This window comes from Piliocolobus tephrosceles, chromosome X (assembly GCF_002776525.5).
Source record: "Piliocolobus tephrosceles isolate RC106 chromosome X, ASM277652v3, whole genome shotgun sequence".
In the NCBI taxonomy this organism is placed as follows: Eukaryota; Metazoa; Chordata; class Mammalia; order Primates; family Cercopithecidae; genus Piliocolobus; species Piliocolobus tephrosceles.
In genome coordinates, this window is record NC_045455.1 from 80,942,098 (window position 1) to 80,963,364 (window position 21,267).

Genomic DNA, 21,267 nt, shown 5'->3' on the forward strand with positions numbered 1-21,267 from the left:
CACACACACACACACACACACACACACACACACACACACACACACACAGAATTGCTTTTGTCAAGGCAACGTAATTCCTGAATTTGTTCAATAACAATATAACACTGTTGACCTGTATTTGTGTTCAACTCCTCAGAAGGCCTGAGTTGCTCTTTTTTAAAGTTTTCTACCAAAAGAAGCGTCAATATTAGAGGAGAGCCAGTGGCAGAAGTCTTCCTGTTGAAGAGAACATTAAACATTTTCTGACAGTAGGACTGTGTCACTTTCTCATTTTCACGGTGGGACTGTGTCACGTTCTCATTTTATTTTGCAAGTTTTTCATATTTTAAAATTATAATCATTAGAAAACTATCGCTATTCCATTTGCTTGCATGACATTACACTGTCATTTTCATATTTCAGAAAAGTCAGGTATGATGAAGACACAAGAGAGGACCTAAATACTGTGGAGGGAAATCTGATTGTACTGGGCTGGTAAGTGAGAAAGAGAAAGTGGTAACTAGAGCAAACAATCACAAAAAGCTTTGTGATTAAAGCCAAGAAACAATGGACAGGATGCTCAGAGAAAGACACACGTTTGAAAGCTTTTGTGAAGTTTATGATGAAGAGACTTAATTGTAATTGTGGACCAGAATGAAAGGGTGAAGGAGAGACAGAAAGATTACAAGAGATGGAAGGTGACGGAAATCCTGATGAATGCATACAAGAATGGGGTGTCTTGAAAAGGGGTAAGAACAGTTAATTCTTCAGAAAAAGAATAAAAAGTGTGAAGTTTTCCTTTACTTGTTTATGTATAAAATAGTCCAGTTATTATTCATAAAGGCACCCAGACTTTAGTAACATGGTTGTAAACTTCACTGTACTTCTTTCCCAGAAAATCATAAACTCCTTGGTCTTATTTGTCTTGGTCTTTTTGAATTTAAGAGATGTGTGGTTTTAAATTCTAATATAATTTTAACTCTGAACACCTGCTACAGTCTGATAATAACAAATATTATTAACTAGTGATCTACTGGGTCAATAGTGATTAACATACAATCCACCTCTTGTTATTGCCAGATATATGAAACCAGGTGACTGGTAATGACCCCTCTTAAAATGATACTACTACAGATGAACAATACTAATTGAACATAGTGTTTCTTTAATCCTACAGAAAAAGAATCTAACTGGGTTCTCATTTTCCATGAAGACATGAAAAAGTATTGCTAATTATGAAAAGAAGAAAGGAAAGGATTTTTTTAATGTAAATAAGGTATTTTTGGTTCTCCCCGTGCCCTGCAGGAAATTTAAGTCTTCTGTCTATCCCGCTATCTGTCCTGCTCACCTGTCCTGATGTAGGTAGACATCAAATACTTTTATCTGATAGAGGAATTTAAAGCAACTTTAACTTGAACTGCCAATTTTTCAATATGGGAGTTTAACACCAGCTGGCTGAATAGTCTTCTTCATGTGACTCTATGAGTTCAGTTTTACTCTTTATGTGTTTTATGTGCATATTATACAATTAGATTTTAAGTACCGTATTTTTAAAGGAAGAGCCAGGCTTTATTAGTCTGTGATGACACTAGGGCCAGAAGAAATAGATGGTACAACTGTCACAATGACTATACTACAACATTAAGGAAACGAGTTTAATTCTAGAAGTTTAACCAACACTGAATGGCAAACACAGAAAAAATCCTTATGTGTAAAAATGTTTAAATGTTATATTTCCTGGTGCATTTTTTCCCCTAGGTTCTATTATTATTTTGTTTTCCCGACATGAATGTTTTCTTTTCTGTCACACATGCTCCATTAACATGATATGGTTGAGGCACAAGAGCAGTTACGCAGGCCTTGCCCTGAGCAATAGCCAAAGTGGTTCCACCTAATAAAAGAGAGTACAATTCAGTTTTTGAAGGTTTTCAAAATTCTTCAACTATTTGCAACAATTTGCATAATTTCAAATTACCAAGTAAATGTCTATTAACTACATGAAAAACTATGAACTGCTATTAACAATGTGTAAGGCCACAAAAATGTTATCAATTGTTTTTTCTGAAGAAAGAGAGTTTAAAGTTTTTGTTTATTCAAGTTGGGGTGTGAGAAACATAAGACGCAGGCAGTGACTATGCCCAGGATATATACTACATGTTCAGCCCCCCTGGAGTCTGAGAGGAAAACAAAAAATTAAAAAATAACCTCAAGTAATGTAATTGAAAATGTTGAGGAATGTAAGAATAATAAAGTAAAAATGAGAATTTGAAAGTCTAAGAGCATAGGACGTTTGTGATTCCAGTGGTTGACATGCATTACCATCTGGGCTACCTTTCCAACTCCTCCCTACTGCAGCCCACGAGGTGCTGCTTCAAGTAGAAACGTTGGAGAATTAATGACTTTAGCCATACAGACAGCACTAAAACTAGACATTTTAAACATAAGTTTTTATCAGTTATTTTCTGGGATTTAGCATAAAACATATTGTGGGCTCTCATGAGATACAATCTCATGCCAGTTAGAATGGTGATCATTAAAAAGTATGGAAACAGCAGATGCTGGCAAGGATGCAGAGCAATAGGAACGCTTTTACACTGTTGGTGGGAGTGTAAATTAGTTCAACCATTGTGGCAGACAGTGTGGCGATTCCTCAAGGATCTAGAACCAGAAACACCATTTGACCCAGCAATCCCATTACTGGGTATATATCCAAAGGTTGATAAATCATTCTACTATAAAAACGCATGCAGATGTATGTTTATCGCAGCACTATTTACAATAGCAAAGACTTGGAATCAACCCACATGGCCATCAATGATAGACTGGATAAAGTAAATGTGGCACATATACATCATCGAATACTATGCAGCCATAAAAAAGAATGAGTTCATATCCTTTGTGCCAACATGAATGAAGCTGGAAACTGTTATCCTCAGCAAACTAACACAGAAAAAGAAAATGAAACACTGCATGTTCTCACTCGTAAATGGGAACTGAACAATGAGAATACACGGACACAGGTAGGGGAACATCACACACCAGGGCCTGTTGGGGGGTTGGGGAAAGAGGAGGGGGAGCATTAGGACAAATACCTAATGCACGTGGGGCTTAAAACCTCGATTACAGGCACAGCAAACCACGATGGCACATGTATACCTATGTAACAAACTGCATGTTCTGCAGATGTATCCCAGAACTTAAAGTAAAAAAAACAAAAAACAAAAAAAACCTATATTGTGGACTCTCGTTGTGGTCAATGAAGAAAGCAGAAGTTTATTTTTTTCATCTACTAAATGAGAGAGAGAAAAGGGACAATAAAATATTCTTCGCAAGATAAAGTGTATTTTCCTCCTCAGAAAATGTTAGGATTGCATGTGGTTTTTAAAGCATGTTTAATAATTTGTGAATGACAGTTGTAAAAGGGGCAACGATAATTTTTTTTTTACCATATTTAGTTGAGAAGTCCAATCCCTTTACATCTAGGTAGATAACAGTACACAGTATTGGGTGGCAAACAAAAATGCTTAAGTATAAAGAAAAAAAACGGAATGAGAACAAAAATGTATCCTATAGGAAAAGTGTAACAAAGGGCATCTTCCCCATTGGTTATCCTAAGGTACAGATGAATTTTTAGGCCTGACTCCTATGGAAAAGTGCAATACTATGACAAGAATTTATGCTTCTTATTGCCCATTTCAATGCAAGTCAGGTCTAAAAATTTCTATTTCTATTGCCCTCTTCCATAGGAGTAAGGTTTAAGAATTTATGCTGGCAATATAACAAATCTTAAAGCATGTAAACGAAATAGTTTTAAAACTCTGAAAATAGGAAATGGGATAAATCCTGTATCATGTTCTCATCACTTAATGTTATTTTTATTAATCATGACACATTGCCTCTGAAATGGAGTTATTTATATTTGCAGTACTTTATTTACACGTGTGTGTGAAGTAAATGAGATACACATGGTTTTGAATTTTTTCTAACAAATTTGGATAGGCAATGATTATATTCTTTTACACTGATGCACATTTCTTTTATAATTTCAAAAAACTTTTTTTTTGTTTTTGCTTTTTGTTTTGTTTTGTTGTGTTTTGTTTTTTTGAGACAGAGTCTTGCTTTGTCACCGAGGCTGGAGTGCAGTGGCTCGATCTCAGGTCACTGCAACCTCCGTATCCCAGGTTCAAGTAATTCTCCTGCCTCACCCTCCCGAGTGGCTGGGACCACAGGTGTGCACCACTATGCCTGGCTAATTTCAAAAAATACTTCTTAAGTGCACATTACTATGTAACTGATTACAAGAGCTTCAAAAAATAATTGGATAAAATATTGAAAGGAGAGATAAACAAAACTTTGTGACAAGAAAAGTACATAGCATAGAGAAGAAACGTTATTTGTTTGTTACGGATGCTGAGATACAAGCTACCTCGAAAGTTAAAAAATGGGAGAGAGGTGGACATGGAAGACAATTTTAATCCCTGCCCTAGCACTCTAACAATTCTCACTGACAAATACAAAGACTTACAGATACGTGAGAACACATGCAAAGGGGTAAGAATAATTTACTGTCATTTCATCAACAACAAACTCTTGGCAATGACAGGAAAAAGGTATATTTTAAAGTCTTATCTTACAAATTATTCCAGAATTTTTTGCCATTTGAGAAAACACACCTACATAGACATATACTCACTTTTCTGCTGAAAAACTAAATGAACAACCTTTTATTTTCATGGGGAAACATACTTAGCTTTAGGTTTGAATGCCTGCAGAGAGCTGCCAAGTCTTTAGATAGTTTTGTCACAATTTTTTAACTCTTCAACATGTATGCATAAAATTTCCTGAAGATGAAGGACTTTTTCAGGGAACTGGATCTCATGTTAAGGACCCTTTGAAACTAAACACTTTGAAGACAAATAAGTTCCAGAAGGATGATGATAAAATCCCTATGTTCTCTTCACAATCACTTTATGGTAGTTAGATGGACTAGTCGAAGAAATCTCAGATCTAAAACATAATGCTCCCCATCAGTTTCTCCTCATCTATGTCAACTCAATGTACATTTTTCATTCCCTCTTCTTTGTATACAATTAAATCAACCAATTTAATGTTCTCAGAGATTCAATCCATCATAAACGTTTTGAAAATATAAAAACATTACATGGGAAAAACGGAAGAGTAAATTGACATCTTAAGTCTTCAAGAATTTCAGAATTGATTTTATATTTCTGATATCCTTAATATTTATCATTATCTGTCACTAAAATACATGGTGTGTTTCTTAAAATTTTCAAAGTGAATGTTCATCATAACTGGTATGTTTAGAAATTCTGTGCAATAAGTTGGAGAAGTCAGTAAGTATGAGGAGTGAAGTGAAAAAAAATACTCTGCAGGGTAACAATAGAGATAAGAATTTTTTTCAATGTATGTAAAAAATACATAATAAAAATATATCTGGGAAGTATTTAAAGTACCATTTATTTCATTTTCATTTCTTATTTTTATGAAGATCTTACTAAAAGTATTACAGGAAAAACTGAATGTAAGAAATGAATAATCAACAATCAATTCAAAGAGACGATTACTGATGTAATAGTCAACCATAAAAAAACCGTTAGGAAATACTGAAATATATTTAGTTGGTTACTCAAGGAAAAGTTGGCGTATCATCTAAACATAAGGAGGCTTCTATAGGACTTTAGGTGATCATTATGTTTAAAATTGGACATACCTTATTATTATAAAATGAGTGTATTTGTATTCATTTATAATAAAAAAATCTAGACTGTTTTACAAGTTAATATTTTTAAAGAGAGCATATGTTATGAGTATATACAACACACGTTTATATATTAGTTTTGAGTTGTTAAAGTTTCTAACATTCAAATGTGTAGTTTAAGATTTAGAAATAGGTACTAAGTTATATTAAATATTTCATATTTATTCATAAATGATCATGCAGCAATAGGTGTGGAAGCCAGTATAAGAACATTAGTGTTGTAGAGAAATTTAGAGATCACCATTTTTAACTAAGTACAAGAATCTTTGACACATAATTAGCTGACCTTTCTTTGAACACCTACTATATTTTGGACCTCTGAAACAGCTTCTTGTACTTTTGGACTACATTAAAATTTAAAAAAAGAAGCATTATATATATACTGGCTATGTATCTATATATATTTTTTATATTTTAAATAACATTTTCTTTTATCTAGCTTATTTTACTGTAAGATTACAATGCATAATACATATAACATAGAAAATATGTGTTAACTGATGGCTTATGTTATTGGTAAGGCTTCCTTCTGGTCACTAGTGCTAAGCTATTAGTAGTTAACTTTTGGGGGAGTAAAAAGTTATATGCATATTTTTGACTGCATAGGGGGACTGGCCTCCCTAACCTTCACATTGTAGTGTTTATGGCTACATAACATTGTGAATTTAGTTAATGCCACTGAATTGTATACTTAAAATGGTAAAAATGGCACATTTTACATTTTACGTATTTTATCACAATAAAAATAAATAACAAATCACCTTAGCTAATATATACTCTTTTTTATTTATAAAATAACTCAATATGTCATTAATAATTACCTATACTATGTGCTGGATATTTATACTAGGAATGGAAGACATAGTGGTAAGCATAACACAAGGCAATAGAAAAATAAAGTGATCTTTAGTATGGTGTAAATTTGTAGCTTAACTGAAATGAATAACATCCATAAAGTGACTTCAGAAAACTTCAAAGTTCTGTGTCATCCTTAAGCAGTCTTTTCTTTTGGATTGTTGTAAATAAACAATGTATGCTTTTAAATGCTCTTCATAAATGTTAGTTAAATATATTGAGACTATACAATACTTATTTTCTCCATTGGCTGAATAGAGTTCTTCAGAAAGAAAGGAAATACCAGAAACGCAGCTTATTCTAATGCAAACTGAAATGTGGTGGATAAAGAAAATCATACCTTAATCACATATAAGAGCATCTAATTAAAACATATAAACAGGTTCCTATATTTACCATCCAGATTTATGCACTCAGATGCTAAGGGAATGATGGAGAGATTAAAACCTTATAATAATAATACAGAAAGGCTTCATGAAATAAAAGAGTTTGAAATAATTGGGAAGATATGAGGTACAAGAACAACCGTATTGGTTTCATTAACACTTGGAATAAAATTTTATTGAGTTACATACACATAGAAATAAACACATGTAAAACACAGAGAACGTTGAATAATGTCTATCATCTAGCTGGCAGTACTACATTACTATCAATTTCCTGGTTTTGACACTCTACTACAGTCATATGTAAGATGTTACTTTTGGAGGAAGCTGAGGGAAGGGTACATGCGACTCTGTGTACTATTTTTGCAACTTCCTGTGAGTCTCTAATTATTTAAACAACGAAACCACAGAAAAAATGATCATGAGGAAATGTACAATGCAACAAAAAAAGAGGATACAGAAAACTACGTATTACGTCATAGCTAATAAAAATAAAGCATATTAAAATATGCACAAGACAAAAATGAAGAAAATCTACCACCAGAAAAGGGAACATGAGCTAGAGGGAAAACTGTGAAATATATATATAGTTTTCACTATTTTTCAAAATTGTTGTAATTTGTCTGAAAAACTTATACATTGTAGACACAGGAAAATAAAGATTAAAGAAAAATAAACCAAAATACTGGGAGAAAGGGAAATGTGAATTTTGAGGCACAGCATGGAAAGAAATTTTAGGTCAGGGAGGTGGACTTAGTGTCAGGGATCCAGGGATTCAGCATATTCTACATTCCTTCTCTTCTGTCACAGACATTAAACACTCTTAAAAATGATCCTGCAGGTGGCCTAGGCTTATTGATTTCTTTTTTCCCTCAATCTTACTAGAATTATGAGAAATTAGACACGAGGAAAAAAAGACTGTTGTTCTTTTCTATCATTTCTTTCTTTTTTGTATGTGCGTGTGTTTTTTTTTAGACTGAGTCTTGCTCTGTCACCTAGGCTGGAGTGCAGTGGTGCAATCTCGGCTCACTGTAACCTCCACCTCCCGGGTTCAAGAGATTCTCCTGCCTCAGCCTCCTGAGTAGCCGGGACTACAGGTGCCCACACCATGCCTGGGTAATTTTTGTATTTTTAGTAGGGACAGGTTTCACTATGTTGGCCAGGTTGGTCCGGAACTCCTGACCTCGTGATCCACCTGCCTTGGCCTCCCAAAGTGCTGGGATTACAGGCCTGAGCCACCACAGCCAGCCTTAGTTTATCATTTCTAACAGATGAGGTCAGAACTTTTTGTTTCTTCATAAACTTTTACCTCTCTAATTTGAAGTGGATATGTGCTAAGTTGTTATATATAAGTGTTAAATGATGTGTGAGTATTGTATGTATTGCAGGTAGCTTAGAAAAAATATTTTATAACATAAAAGAGACTGAAAATGTCTTATACCTGCTAACGTCTCTAAGAGTTTTAAAAAAGAATCCAACAATAAAATACCTCACAGAATTAATCAAAAGTAATCTGAATTATATGCTCTTTAACTCCTTGATTAAATTTTCATCCAGGAATGCTATAAGTAATTGAACATATAACAGAGAGAGCGTCTGTCTTCCTGTTGCAATGTGTTCTGTACTGATTCTCCCCAAGATATATTAAATACAATTTTCCAATTATTTTCTATTGATACTCCTTTTCCTTTAAAATGTCTACATTTTCAGTGTATAATTTTCTCCATATTCTCTAATAATTTTAAATCTTTATTGTTATTTGAGTTGACTATAATCTTTATGCCTCACCGTATTTTCACCTTCCTATTTAACTTTTCTTTATACTTTAGGACATATTACAAACTTTTATGGCAATAAAGATTATATAATATAGCCACTCCAAAAACATTAAATGCCCAAATTTGCCCCATTTAACTTGGAAATGACATTACACCACAGATAAGAGGTGGGGTCACCCACCATCTAGGCCGCAAGGCAGGGATTTCTTAGATATTAGAAAATGAAAAAGTGGCTCTTTTAGAACAGAATCTGTAGTCAATGATCATGAACTATCCAATACTGTTTAAAAGTTAGAAGTTTCTTACTGGCCTTAATTCTATACTATTAACACACTACAATATTTTATATTAAAAATACTCTTGAGGAAGGTATTGTATTATACACTGCCTAGGTAAACAAATAAATATTACATATTGCCTGGCCACTTAATTTCTGCTGTTGTTTTTTAAATTTTCTAATTTTTTTAAAATTGTTTTTGCTATCCCTTGACCTTAATCACATATGGCTACTTAATTTCTGATGTGCTGTAAATGAGGCTGGTAACCGGCTTGAGCAAGTAACATAAGCTTATCCAATCTGTGGCCAATGGGCTGCATGTGGCCCAGGACAGTTTTGAATGTGGCCCAACACAAATTTGTAAACTTTTTTAAAACATTACAAGACATTTTTTTTTTTTTTTTAGTTCATCAGCTGTCATTAGTGTTAGTGTATGTTATGTGTGGCCCAAGATGATTCTTCTTCCAATGAGAGACTCATTTCTCTCCAGACCTCAGGTTTCTGAAGAAACAGGGCTCAGGCTGTTTCTTCAGCCCAGTTCTCCTTCTCTGCTTATGCTGAACAGAATACCTTGCACCTTCAGGGCTCATTTTTAGTTCACCTCAATAAACCTTTCCATGACAATCTTATTGCTGGTACACAGGACTCATTTACTAACCACACAAAGGTAATTGCTCATTTATATTCAATTTTAAGTATCAGGTCATAATTTTTTATCGTTCTTAACTGAATTCAAATTCAGCTTCAAAACTGGCAAGTTTCATCGATAACACTAAACGTGAGAAATGGAACAATGTGTAAGTCTTTAGTAACCAACAAAATGCTTAAAATATGTAGTCACTAAATAACTACCAAATTAAATGTGACATAACTTCATCATGATAATTAGAATTTCATGATATTTCCAAAGACAATGGGGAAAAAACATCTACTCCATCCCTGGTTTTCTTATATTTGAAATCTTACTATATACACCAAAAATCCTTTCACTATTGAGTACTTATAATGAATATTTTTTAATAGACCTCTATGTTCTCTTATCTATGTCTTTGAACCTCAGCCTCAGGTTTATTGTATTTCGCAGAAGAAAAGTGTATTTTTTCTTTTGTACTATTTGAGTCAACTATATCAAACTGGAGAAGAAATGAAAAACGTAAATGTTCAAAGGCCAAATAAAAAAAAAAAAAAAGATTGTTCTTTAGTTGTGGTTCTTTTATAAGTGTTGTCTTTAGAAGTCCTGGGTTAATGCTTTGATCATATCAGTGAAGTCACTAAAATTCTTTTTATTTAAGTATATGAGGTATTTAGAAAAAAGTAAATTCAAACAAACCACAAAATAATTCATTTTGCAGGCCTATTACTTTATATTACTTATATAGCTTTAGGTTTTCAGTGAGAGTAGAAATGACTTACTAAGCATGCATTTGCTTAATCATTGCCTCCAGTCAGAAAGCACTTAAATACTAAGAATTTTTTAAATATACAGTTTCTCAACTTATAAAATATTTTCTATTGACAGATAAGGCACAGAAAAATGCAAGTGACATCTGCTAAGCTTTACTTACAAAAACTTAAAGAAATGCTATGGGATAACATCAGTCCATTTTTCCTGCAGTATATCTTATGGAGACTTCCTTAAAAAATCTGGAAGTAATTAGGAACTATTATAGTATCCAAAGAAGTTTACTTGAAAACTAAATCTGCTATTCATCAAAGAGCACAATATGGTAAAAATAATGTAATAAACAAATAAGTACACAAAGAGAATAAGCACCTCAACCATATCTAATTATAAAACTTTTTTTTAAAAGCTATGATAAAAGATAGTATCAGACCACTGACATACTGAAGAATCTGTAGAAGACCTTGTACTCCCTAATTAAGCTCTGATTTGGTATTAAGTTTTTTACTTTAGTTCATTTCACTTCAAAATGGTATGAAACCAATTTTTAAAATGCTACTAACGTCAACTTTAATACAAAATAAAAGTGAAGAAGAATAAATATATTTGTATCATAAAATCTATATCAGAAAAAAATCCAGAATACAGTAAAAAATGTTTTGGGTATTTGTGGAATGATAAATATATAGTAATGATAATATTAACAGCTTCTTCTTAAGACTTAAATACATTTTCCACAAAGATGTAAAATTACACTGGGGGGTAGACTGGATGATACATCCCTTGGAGTTTAAAAGTTTGCCCATATGAACTGAATTATCCTTGAAAAGTACCTTCAGACACTTGTAATATGATCTCATGTAAATTTAGACCATATTTTGGGCACAAACTATTAGCAATAGTAAGTTTATTCAGGAGCTCAGATAAGAAAGAAAAGCTAATATCCTTAATAGTACGTAGTTGCTAACAGGAAATTTCCAAAATGAAAATGAGAAGCATAAAAATAAAAGCCATCTAATGTGTTATAGCAAAGAAAAACAAAATCCTATAAAAAACCCAATATTGCATTTTCTTTTCCCTTTTTAATACTTAGCTGCCTGGTCTCTCAAAAAATTTTTATCTTTAAATGGCTTGTCTAAATTTGGAAAAAGAAAAGCATATTTTATACAAATAAATACATTAAAAATTCCATTTGCAGAATTCTAACTTATTCTAACCAGCATTAAATTACAATATGAATAAGATCTTAGTTTGATTTCTCACTGTGGAAAAAATATACACATAGTATATCAAGATAGTAACTTAAAGCTATTCATTCAGATTTTCAACTATTTTTATTAGTATTAATACTGCTCATGATAGTAACATGGAGCTATCAAGACTTACAAAAGGCTGTCTGTAGAGTAAAACAAAAAGTACTCAGAACTCTGTAGCTTTCAAGATTCACCAGGATTACCTACTGCCTTGGCACAAAGATGGCCTACAGCACTGTAGTAATTCTACAGGGACTGTGCTTCATTCTACAAGAGATGCATTAAGGGCTGTAGAAGAACTGCTTTGGAGAGAGCTATGCCAAGCAGTCTCCACAGCATCATTAACTGTATTTATTTCTCTTTTCAGAGGTATGCTACTGCTATGTTGCCCTGTTAATGGATGAAAATAGGATCTAAATCATCTTGAATTTAAGTAGTATAGAAAAATGGCACATCATTTTAAGAAACGTTGAAGACATGTCCATTTTTTGGTATGTGTGTCCTTACAACTAAAGACATGATTTTAAATAGACATGGAGCAATTAATGATCTACAAAGATAGTTCTACAAGCTTAATTTCACAGTAAAATGGTAAACTGATGCCCCCGAATAGGAATAAAGGAGGATTATTTGTTTCATTAAAAATATTTAGTGGAAAGCATTATTTCAGTTAAACAGAAAATAACAAAAACAATGGGAGCTATTTTAAAGAATAAGCATATATTTTTAATTTACTTAAATGAGGTGCATTTAATCAATTAAATACTTGAAATATTTAAAAAACTGAATTATTTTAAAAATTCAACTTAAAAATCAAATCGAGAGGCATGTTTACAATATTGCTTTGCTGAAACACTGAAAGAAAGTGCACTGCATAGACAGCTTAAATTTCTCACTCTTCCTTTCAATCAATATCTGAGGCAAAGTTTCATCTCTAGGGCCCTTAATGGCAGGAATTCCTGGAGCCAGCAAATGAGTAATGTTAAACCTATGATTAGATGATGAGGCCATCAAAGACACTAGATCTTAATGCTACATTCCTCTTTATTTCTCTGAACAGCAGTGAAACACAGGGCTATAGAAGAAGGAATTCTAAGCTATTTTTCCATTAAAGCATTTTACAGAACTGTGCATCATCATGAATCGAAAAGATCCAGAGAGTCTCTTGAACTCAGGACTTCAACAGTAGGTGACAACATTTTCAAATGCCCTGCAGATGAGCTCCTCACAGGGATGCTGCTTTCTTTAACCTCTTCCTTATCAATGTTGTTCCTGGCTATAAAGAGGAGCATGGGCCTAACAATTTTCCTAGGAATATATTCTTGAAGAAAGTAAACCTGAAAACTGAAAATCAATTGGTAAGTTTTTCGTTTGTTTTGTTTAGTTTTGCTGATGTTTTAGAGGATCACTTGAATTCATATTGTTGTTTGTTTGCGAGTTAGCTGTAGCTTTAAGCAAACCTCAGGCCAGTAATTAGGAAGAGCTTAGATATATGTTTCTTTCTACTGGGGAAACTATGAATAAAGGTAATAACTGCTTATTACAAACACACACAAGCTCTTATTTCATTCTGACGTTACAAAATATTTAACACTAATATGATAATCAGGATAATCAGGACTGCTAGGAGACTCGCCAGAGCTGGTGAGAAGAAAGACCAATAAGTTCCTACTTAAGTAATCAGAAAATATATTTACATTTTATTTTTGGTTTCTCTGTAATTGTTAAGAAGAAACAATACCCAACAATTACCATTTATCTTTGATTCTGATTATTAAAGATAAACAGCTCAAGTATATTTTTAGAATTTATACTGACATATACAAATTACACCTAAAAAAAGAGAAAGCAGCAAAGTCTTAAGCTCTGTGATACACTTTGGGCATGGAACTAAAAAACTTACTTTTTGTTATCCCAAATATAATAGAGACGAACAAAGCAACAATGTAATTAATAATACATTTAAAAATTATAAATTACGATGTTTATATATGCATTATATATGTATTTTATATACATATATATGATAGGAAACAATGGAAGAATTGAAAGCATAGGAGAATATTGCTAAAAAGAGAAGAAGAAGGAAGAGGGAGAATAAGTCAATATTTACATGGTAAGATAATCTATATACTAATATAACTCAATGTAAATTATTTTCTCCATCTATGGGATAATAGATGGAAATTTTAAAAATATATAAACATACACTCACATGCACGTACTTTTTATTATTAGTCACAAAAGTCCTCATATATTAATGTATTTGAGTGAATGAGATTTTGTACCTGAGAACAAAGCAGCATAACAAGCTCAACCACAGATGTGCTGGACTTCATACAAACAAGGCCTACAACAAAGAAAGGTTAAAACAAAATGAAATTACAATGGTAGAAATTACCATTCTGAGTTATTTCATTACATAATTTTAATGTATAAAAAAGCTTTCTTTTAAATAGAATTCCTAAGGTAAACTGAATGAAAATGTTCACCTAACATACATTTTTAACAATAATTTAAAACTATTCAGATACACAAGATGTGAAAATACTCGAAAACTGACTTCATGCTTTGGTTGTTTATTTGGTGGAGGCATTTCTTACATTTAAACAAAATGGGGAAGGTTAATAAAATTGATGAGCTATGTATAGCTGCTATTACTCCAACGACATTTATTATATGGTTGTTTCCTTGGAGCAAAGAACAATAATCATTGAAGTTCTGCCTAAATTTTGTTCCAAAAGACAAAATTAATTTACAAACAGGTAATTTCCACAGCTTATCAGTTATTAAATAATTTTAAAAATAATAAAAAAGTATGTATGATTAACACATCAACCAATGCTTATAAAACATTGCACTGTTATACTTCCAATCTCCCCAAATAGCAGAAGAAAAAAATAGAATGTAATAATGTCTATGTAATAATGGCTACTACTCATTGATCACTTACTATGTGCTGGGCAATATTTAACACATTGGTACAGTGCCTTATGTGCATGGTCTCATTTAATTATCATTATACTCTGTGACACAGTATTATTATTCCCATTCTACAGGTTAAGAACGTATTCTTTCTATAAACAGTTTAAACATTAATTCTTCTTATACATATTGATGAAAAGTTATCAAGATTTTTTCCAATTAAAAGTATGACTGCTGTATAACAATGTATATGATAAGAAAGCAGATCTTAATTGGTAGTTTTTTGAAGTGGCAACATAGAGAATGAGGTAATCAAGTATTAATAAAGCTGTTGAGAGTAAGTTAATTATGATGTTTGGTAATTTAAAACTATTTTCTAAAGTTTTTCACTGCTTTTAAAATTAAAGTAACTTAATAAATAGATTTTTCCTCTTTCAAAAATAACTTCTATATAACAAGAACATTCATAGTTTTTAGAAATACTATCATTTTTCTTCCTTTGATGATAAATGTAATTAGTAAAAGCATCACACAGTAAGAAAGGCCATGGTCTTAACATTATTTATTGCTAAATGGAAAGTCGAAGTGAAACCAGTTATTTTTTCTTAAGATGATTTCAATAAACAGTCTCAAATGCCTTCTAGACACTAGCATGTATATTTACTGTAGGTAGTGGATAGATACCCTTTTGTGCCCATTTTGCTAATGACCCTATCTCCTCATTGTACCGACTGACAGAACAAGCTATAAAAACGTACTAGTGTTCCATCTGATCAGATCTTAGGGCAGACAGTTAACTAATGAAATAAGAGGCAGATGTGAGAAGCTCATTTAAGAGACAACTGGTGTAATTGATCAGCAATTCTCATGCTCAAGTTCTAGGGAGTCAGAAAGATTAATGGGACATGAATCACCTGTTGGCTACTCAAAGATTTGAATACTGACAAAGAGAAAACAAGTAAAAGGCCAAATGATCACAATTAAACTCATGTAAATTTAGACAATAAGGCTGTGATATAAAGAATTATTCATATATATTCTGTGTATGAGTTTTTAAATATGTAACAAATTGAAGTAAAATTAGGAAAAACATGAAATTGCATTCATTTCTCAGAAGTCAATTTTTTAAATGAACTTTTAAAAAACACTATGTAACAAGAACATTTATAGATTTTACAAATACCATCATTCCATCATAAGAAAAATATAAACAAATGCTTCATCAATGCTTTGTTCAAAAGGAATGACAAAAAATTGATAAAATAGCAAAACTGCAATTTGCAAATGGTGCTCTCAGTATTTTGTAAAAGGCCATTGTGATTTCAAGTCCATAGAATCTCACATCTTTACTCATGTGTTTTGTCTAATTAGTTTTGGACAGAAGGAACAAATGGATTTTCCCAAAAGCAAAAGAAAAACTAAACGTGACAATGAGAACACAAGCAGAGGCAAATTTGGAAGACCTATCTATCTTCAAAAATTACATAATCACTTTGGTTTTTAGTAAAAAAAAAAAAAAAAGAGGTAAACTCAATGTTTTACTGGAGATAATGAAAATATAACCACTGACTGATGCTATAAGTAACTCTTAAGCTGTATATGAATAAGACAAATATTTTACAAGTGTATGTCTCAAAAAGTTTGACTGTATCCTTTTTGTATGTCACAAAAAATTCATAATCAAATTAATTCATTTGATATATCCACTTATGAGCAAAATATAGTGTTAGTACTAAGGAGTTTACAGTAATAAATAAGTTATTATTTATACCTTCCCAAGTGCCCATATTTTAATTGAAATTAAGATTATATAAAATTTATATAGAACTTTAGAATTTACAGATAACTTACATATATGCTATCTCATTTGAATTTCTTAATAACTGTTTAAAGTAAGTATAACTACCTCATTTGATACATAAAAATTGAAGAGATCTGGTGGCTAGCCAAAGGTGTGTCATTCAGTAAGTGGTGGAATTGGGACCCAAATTCAAGTCATCCAACTCAAAGCCCATTCTGTTTGCTGCAGAGCTACATAGTTTGGTATTAATAATATGGCAATATATGATTATGAGAATGGTCATAATGGTCAATTCAAAGTTGAATGATTTTGACAGTTTTCCTGGTGAAAGTAGCTTATTGTGGTCAGATATGGGAACAAAAAGCAATAGCTTAAGCGAAAAGCACACAGGAAGCAGAGAACAAAGAGAAAATCTGAAAAAAACTTTTATAGCTTGGGGGATGGATGAATAAACTATAAGAGTGTTTAAAAGTGTACTGGAGAGCTAGGGTAAAAATCAAAGATAGATTAAGATTGAAAGAAAGAAAATTATACAGTTTTGAAAGACAAAAGGAAAAATTTAAAGCAAGGTATAAAATGTTTTGAGAAATGATACTAAGGACTATTTATAGTATTCCTATTCTATCATGACAATCTGTGCCTTGTTAAGTAAGAAGTAGCTCCCAAAGGAGCTGTACACATGTGCCTCCCCAGCAAAAATACAGTTAGGAGTATGGGCAAAGTAATAGAATATTTTCACCAAAAATATGTATTCTAAAAATACATATTTTTAGAATAATAAATATTCTAACCAGAATTACTGATTCAGTACTGCAAACCATATAGCCCACCAGTATAAAATGAACACCTGGAATGTAGACAATAAATGTGTGAGGGCTTATGAGGAAAGAGGCTTGTATATTTGGGAGATACTTTAACAGTAAGGAAATCATCCATTAAGAGCTTTTGAATATATTATGAACTACATTGTTGAAAGATGAAGTCAGCTCACTGAGTGGCTAAGATACAAGTACTTGGGAAGATTCATTAGCTGGACAAACTTGAGGTGGTCCACACCCAGGCAGTAAATAAAACAGATATAGCTGAGTAAACCATTATCCAAAAAAACTCGCAGTTCTTTTGGGTTCACACTGACCAGGGGTAGGAAATCGATTTCTACTTTCAGGATGATACTCCCTCCCCACCAAAAAAACAAGATAAAACAAAACAAAACAAAAAACTGCCACAAATGATAAACCAGATAAGAAATCTCCAAAATGAGTATAAAGTTAGAAGCTTGGCCTTTGAAACAAAGCTATCTTTATTTAATACAAACACTACTAAAAGATACAATGATATTATTTTAATAAAGAACTGTCAGACTCTTTTGAGTCAATCTGTGGGTCTAACTTTTTACATCTGTTGAATTGAATATCAAGTTAAAAGAGCCGTAAAGTTTTAAAATACTGTTGAAAAATTCCATCTCTAGCAGAATGTTCCTCATGGTGGGAGATGAAGAATATCACATGTTCTAGGGACAAGAAATAATGCTCTTATATGGAACTCATCTTTTAAATGTTAAAGTTTTCTTGAAGGATCCAAGAGAGGAGACTCTGACAGACATCTATGATTGCTTTCAATATATTATCAATAAATATCAATTGAATCAATAAATCTATAAATCATCATTATCAACTGTAGATAAAAATTACATTTTGAGCAATAATAAGCACATCATTTTTTAGAATAAGATCCGAATTCATTCAAAAAACATTTACCAAGCGTATTTCTAATGTGCCTGACACCATGGTAGGTGCTCAGTGGGATGTGGGGCAGATAATGTAAGCAAATAATCATGATAGGGAATCTTAGGGGGTTCATAGAGAATGTAGTGTGAGAAGCACAGGAAGGGTATTAAGCAACTGTGTCTAGGAGAAGAAGTTACGGGGAATGTGACATTTAAGTTGGATAATGCTGAGCCTATCTAAGCAAAAAATGGAAAGAAGGGAAGGTCATTCCAAGTGACAGAGAAATGTTTGAGGTATAAAGAAGCATGCTATAGTCAGCAAAATGGAGTTGGAATGTTATGTCATAGGGTGTGAAGAATGTAAGGAAGTGACTGGAAAGGAAGACAGAGAGGTAGGCAGGAAGTAGAGCCATACATGGCATACTATCCTGTCATCACCAAGGAGAAACTACAGGATTTTAAGCAGGGAGCAGACAGAATTAGCTCTATTTCGGAAAGACCACTTTCTGTCAGCAGTACAGGAAGAAACTAGTAACTAAAAACTTTAGTTACACAACTGAAAGCTTGAGCTCAAGATGGTGGCAATGCAAGTAGAGACAGACTTGAAAGGCATTCTGTAATGAGACAAACTATTTTAGACAAATATTTTAACAACCATTTGGGGCATGGTAAAGGAACCATCAGAGTGTGATGATGATACCATTAACTGAGATAAGGAAAGCAAATAAAGAAGCAAATTTGCAGAAGGAAAAGTGATGAGTTTCATTCTAGACAATATTTCTCTCCACAATAAAGGATACCAATTTATTTTCCATCAAGCAGATATGACTATACTGACAATCTGAATTTTAAAAATCAAATATGCCCAGGACTAACTAGTTTTAGTTAATCTTCTAATGATTTTTAATCTTTTTGTTTGTTTTGGAGGCAAAATCTGGCTCTGTCATCCGGGCTGGAGTACAGTGGCTAATTTTTGTAATTTTGGTGGAGACAGGGTTTTGTCATGTTGCCCAAGCTGATCTGAACTCCTGAGCTCAAGCAATCCACCCACCTGGGCCTCCCAAAGTGCTGGGATTACAGGTGTAAGCCACCAGGCCCAGCCTATTCTTAACTTTAAAAAATCCCCAAATTAGTAGAGCTGAATGGCACTGAAATACTTTCATTTCAGTAACAAATGTTGAGTAACTATAGGTGTGGAAAGGAATTTTGCATGTCCACTATGCTTCATGTGCCTTAGTTTCAGTGGTGTGTTCTTCAAAATTCTGTTCTCTCCACTTCTCACGTGGTATGGTGAAGGATTCTAAGACACAGGGTATTACCATATTGAGTATCTTTTAGACTCCTATAATACTTACGCATCTCTATCTGCACAACAGTAATTTCTGATATTTTCTACTATTCTTTTACTTTTTTAACCTGAAACATGAAATTATCTTCCTATGCCCTCACTGTGATATGCTTCTCTCTGTGAAATTTACTTTCAATGTTACCATGTAAGTCACCTGAACTTACTAAGATTTAAACCTTAAAAAAGAGCAAAGCAAGCAATTAGTGTGGCTTTCTAATTCAAAACCAAGAAAACAAACAAAAATCAACATGAAACATCCTTTGAAATAACAATAATGGCTTAAAATTTTATTATTGCTAAAACTAATATTAAGATGTATATAGGATGTATATAGGTAATATTAGTTACTATGTTAATTGAACATTTTAAGGTTTGCCTCTGTGTTCTCTCAAGTATTTTATTTTAAAACTGTATTACAAATGGGATCAACTCTAACATTAACTTAAAACTATAATAAAATTCAGTTTTTTGACTAAAAAAGCTTATTTAAATATAATTAAGCCAATACAGCTTACATTCATGTTTAGACTACAAATTTTAACAACAACAACCAAAAAAACCCTGCAAAATACGGTAGAGACAGTGAGAGTTCATGCATTCACTGATCTTTAGTTCACTAAAAACTAAGTTATCACCAACTTATGACAGTCTTACTGTCTTTAAAACAGGAACAAAACTTAAGTTTCTGGATATACCAGATATATTAGGTGGTGGCAAACTTTTTCTGTAAAGGACTTGATAGTAAATATTTTTGACTTTGGTGGCTATAAATTTCTGTCACAACCACTGAACTCTGGCATGTGGTACAAAGGTAGCCATAGACAATATATAAACAAATAAGTTTGGCTGTCTTCCAAGGAAACTATTTACTCATCCCAAGATGTGTGTGTACATGCATCTGTGTGTGTTGTGTGTGTGTGTGTCTGTGTGCACATGTGCATGAACTCCTATGTGTAAGAGAAACAGAGAAGCAGAACACAAACATATACATACACACCCTTACGCATCTAGAGATATTAAAAATCGCAGGGGCAATTATTTTAGCTGTACATCCATGATACTTTACAATTCTGAAACCCAAAAAGCTCTGAAAACTGAAAGCTTTCTTGTAAGATTATCACAAATTCAACTATCAGCAAAATTTCCCCTGAATAATGTGATGCTATTTAAAATTTGTTATTCTATTTATTGTGAAAATCCCTACGTATTACTGTAGGCATGTTAATGTGTTTTATTAGGGAGCTCTCCCAGCCTTTCCTAAGGATGCTATGAAATATATGCACTTACTACCTTTCGTAGATCCAAAATATTTGAAATGCAAAATCCATATGGCTTATCAAAAGTCAGAAATCAGTGGTATTGTGTTACATGAGATATTTTGGAAGATTGATAAAGAAATTAATATTATTAATTTTACTTGCAATTTCAAAGTAATTTGATATTACACATTTCCCCACGGAAATTTCAGATGTTTGGAAGAACTAAAAATTAATTTCCATATGACAATGGTTGACTCAGTGCTTTTAAATTGTAATCCCAGAACGTTTAGATTGCTCAGAAACAAAGTTTAATTGTAGTTACACAATACCCAAATAATCATTTTAACTGATTTATTGAAATAAACTCTCTAAATTTTTTGTCGTTGTGTTGATACAGCCTAGAAATCTTACTGTGAATATTTTTTTAGTTTTGCTTCTGCTGAGAAGTTTTTACATAATGCCAGAACTGAAGTTCGTAACACTCACAGATAACTCTTCT

The 21,267-nt window shown here is 32.5% G+C and overlaps 1 protein-coding gene across 2 annotated transcripts in view; it reads right to left on the reverse strand.

The window, feature by feature from the left end:
* NBEA (neurobeachin) overlaps positions 1 to 21,267 on the reverse strand; it is a 743,995-nt gene that overhangs the window by 387,061 nt on the left and 335,667 nt on the right. For both annotated transcript variants that reach the window (XM_023208811.1, XM_023208812.1), the window contains exon 35: positions 13,998 to 14,059. In XM_023208811.1, the coding sequence (XP_023064579.1) occupies positions 13,998 to 14,059 (62 nt within the window). The remainder of the gene's footprint in view (positions 1 to 13,997; positions 14,060 to 21,267) is intronic.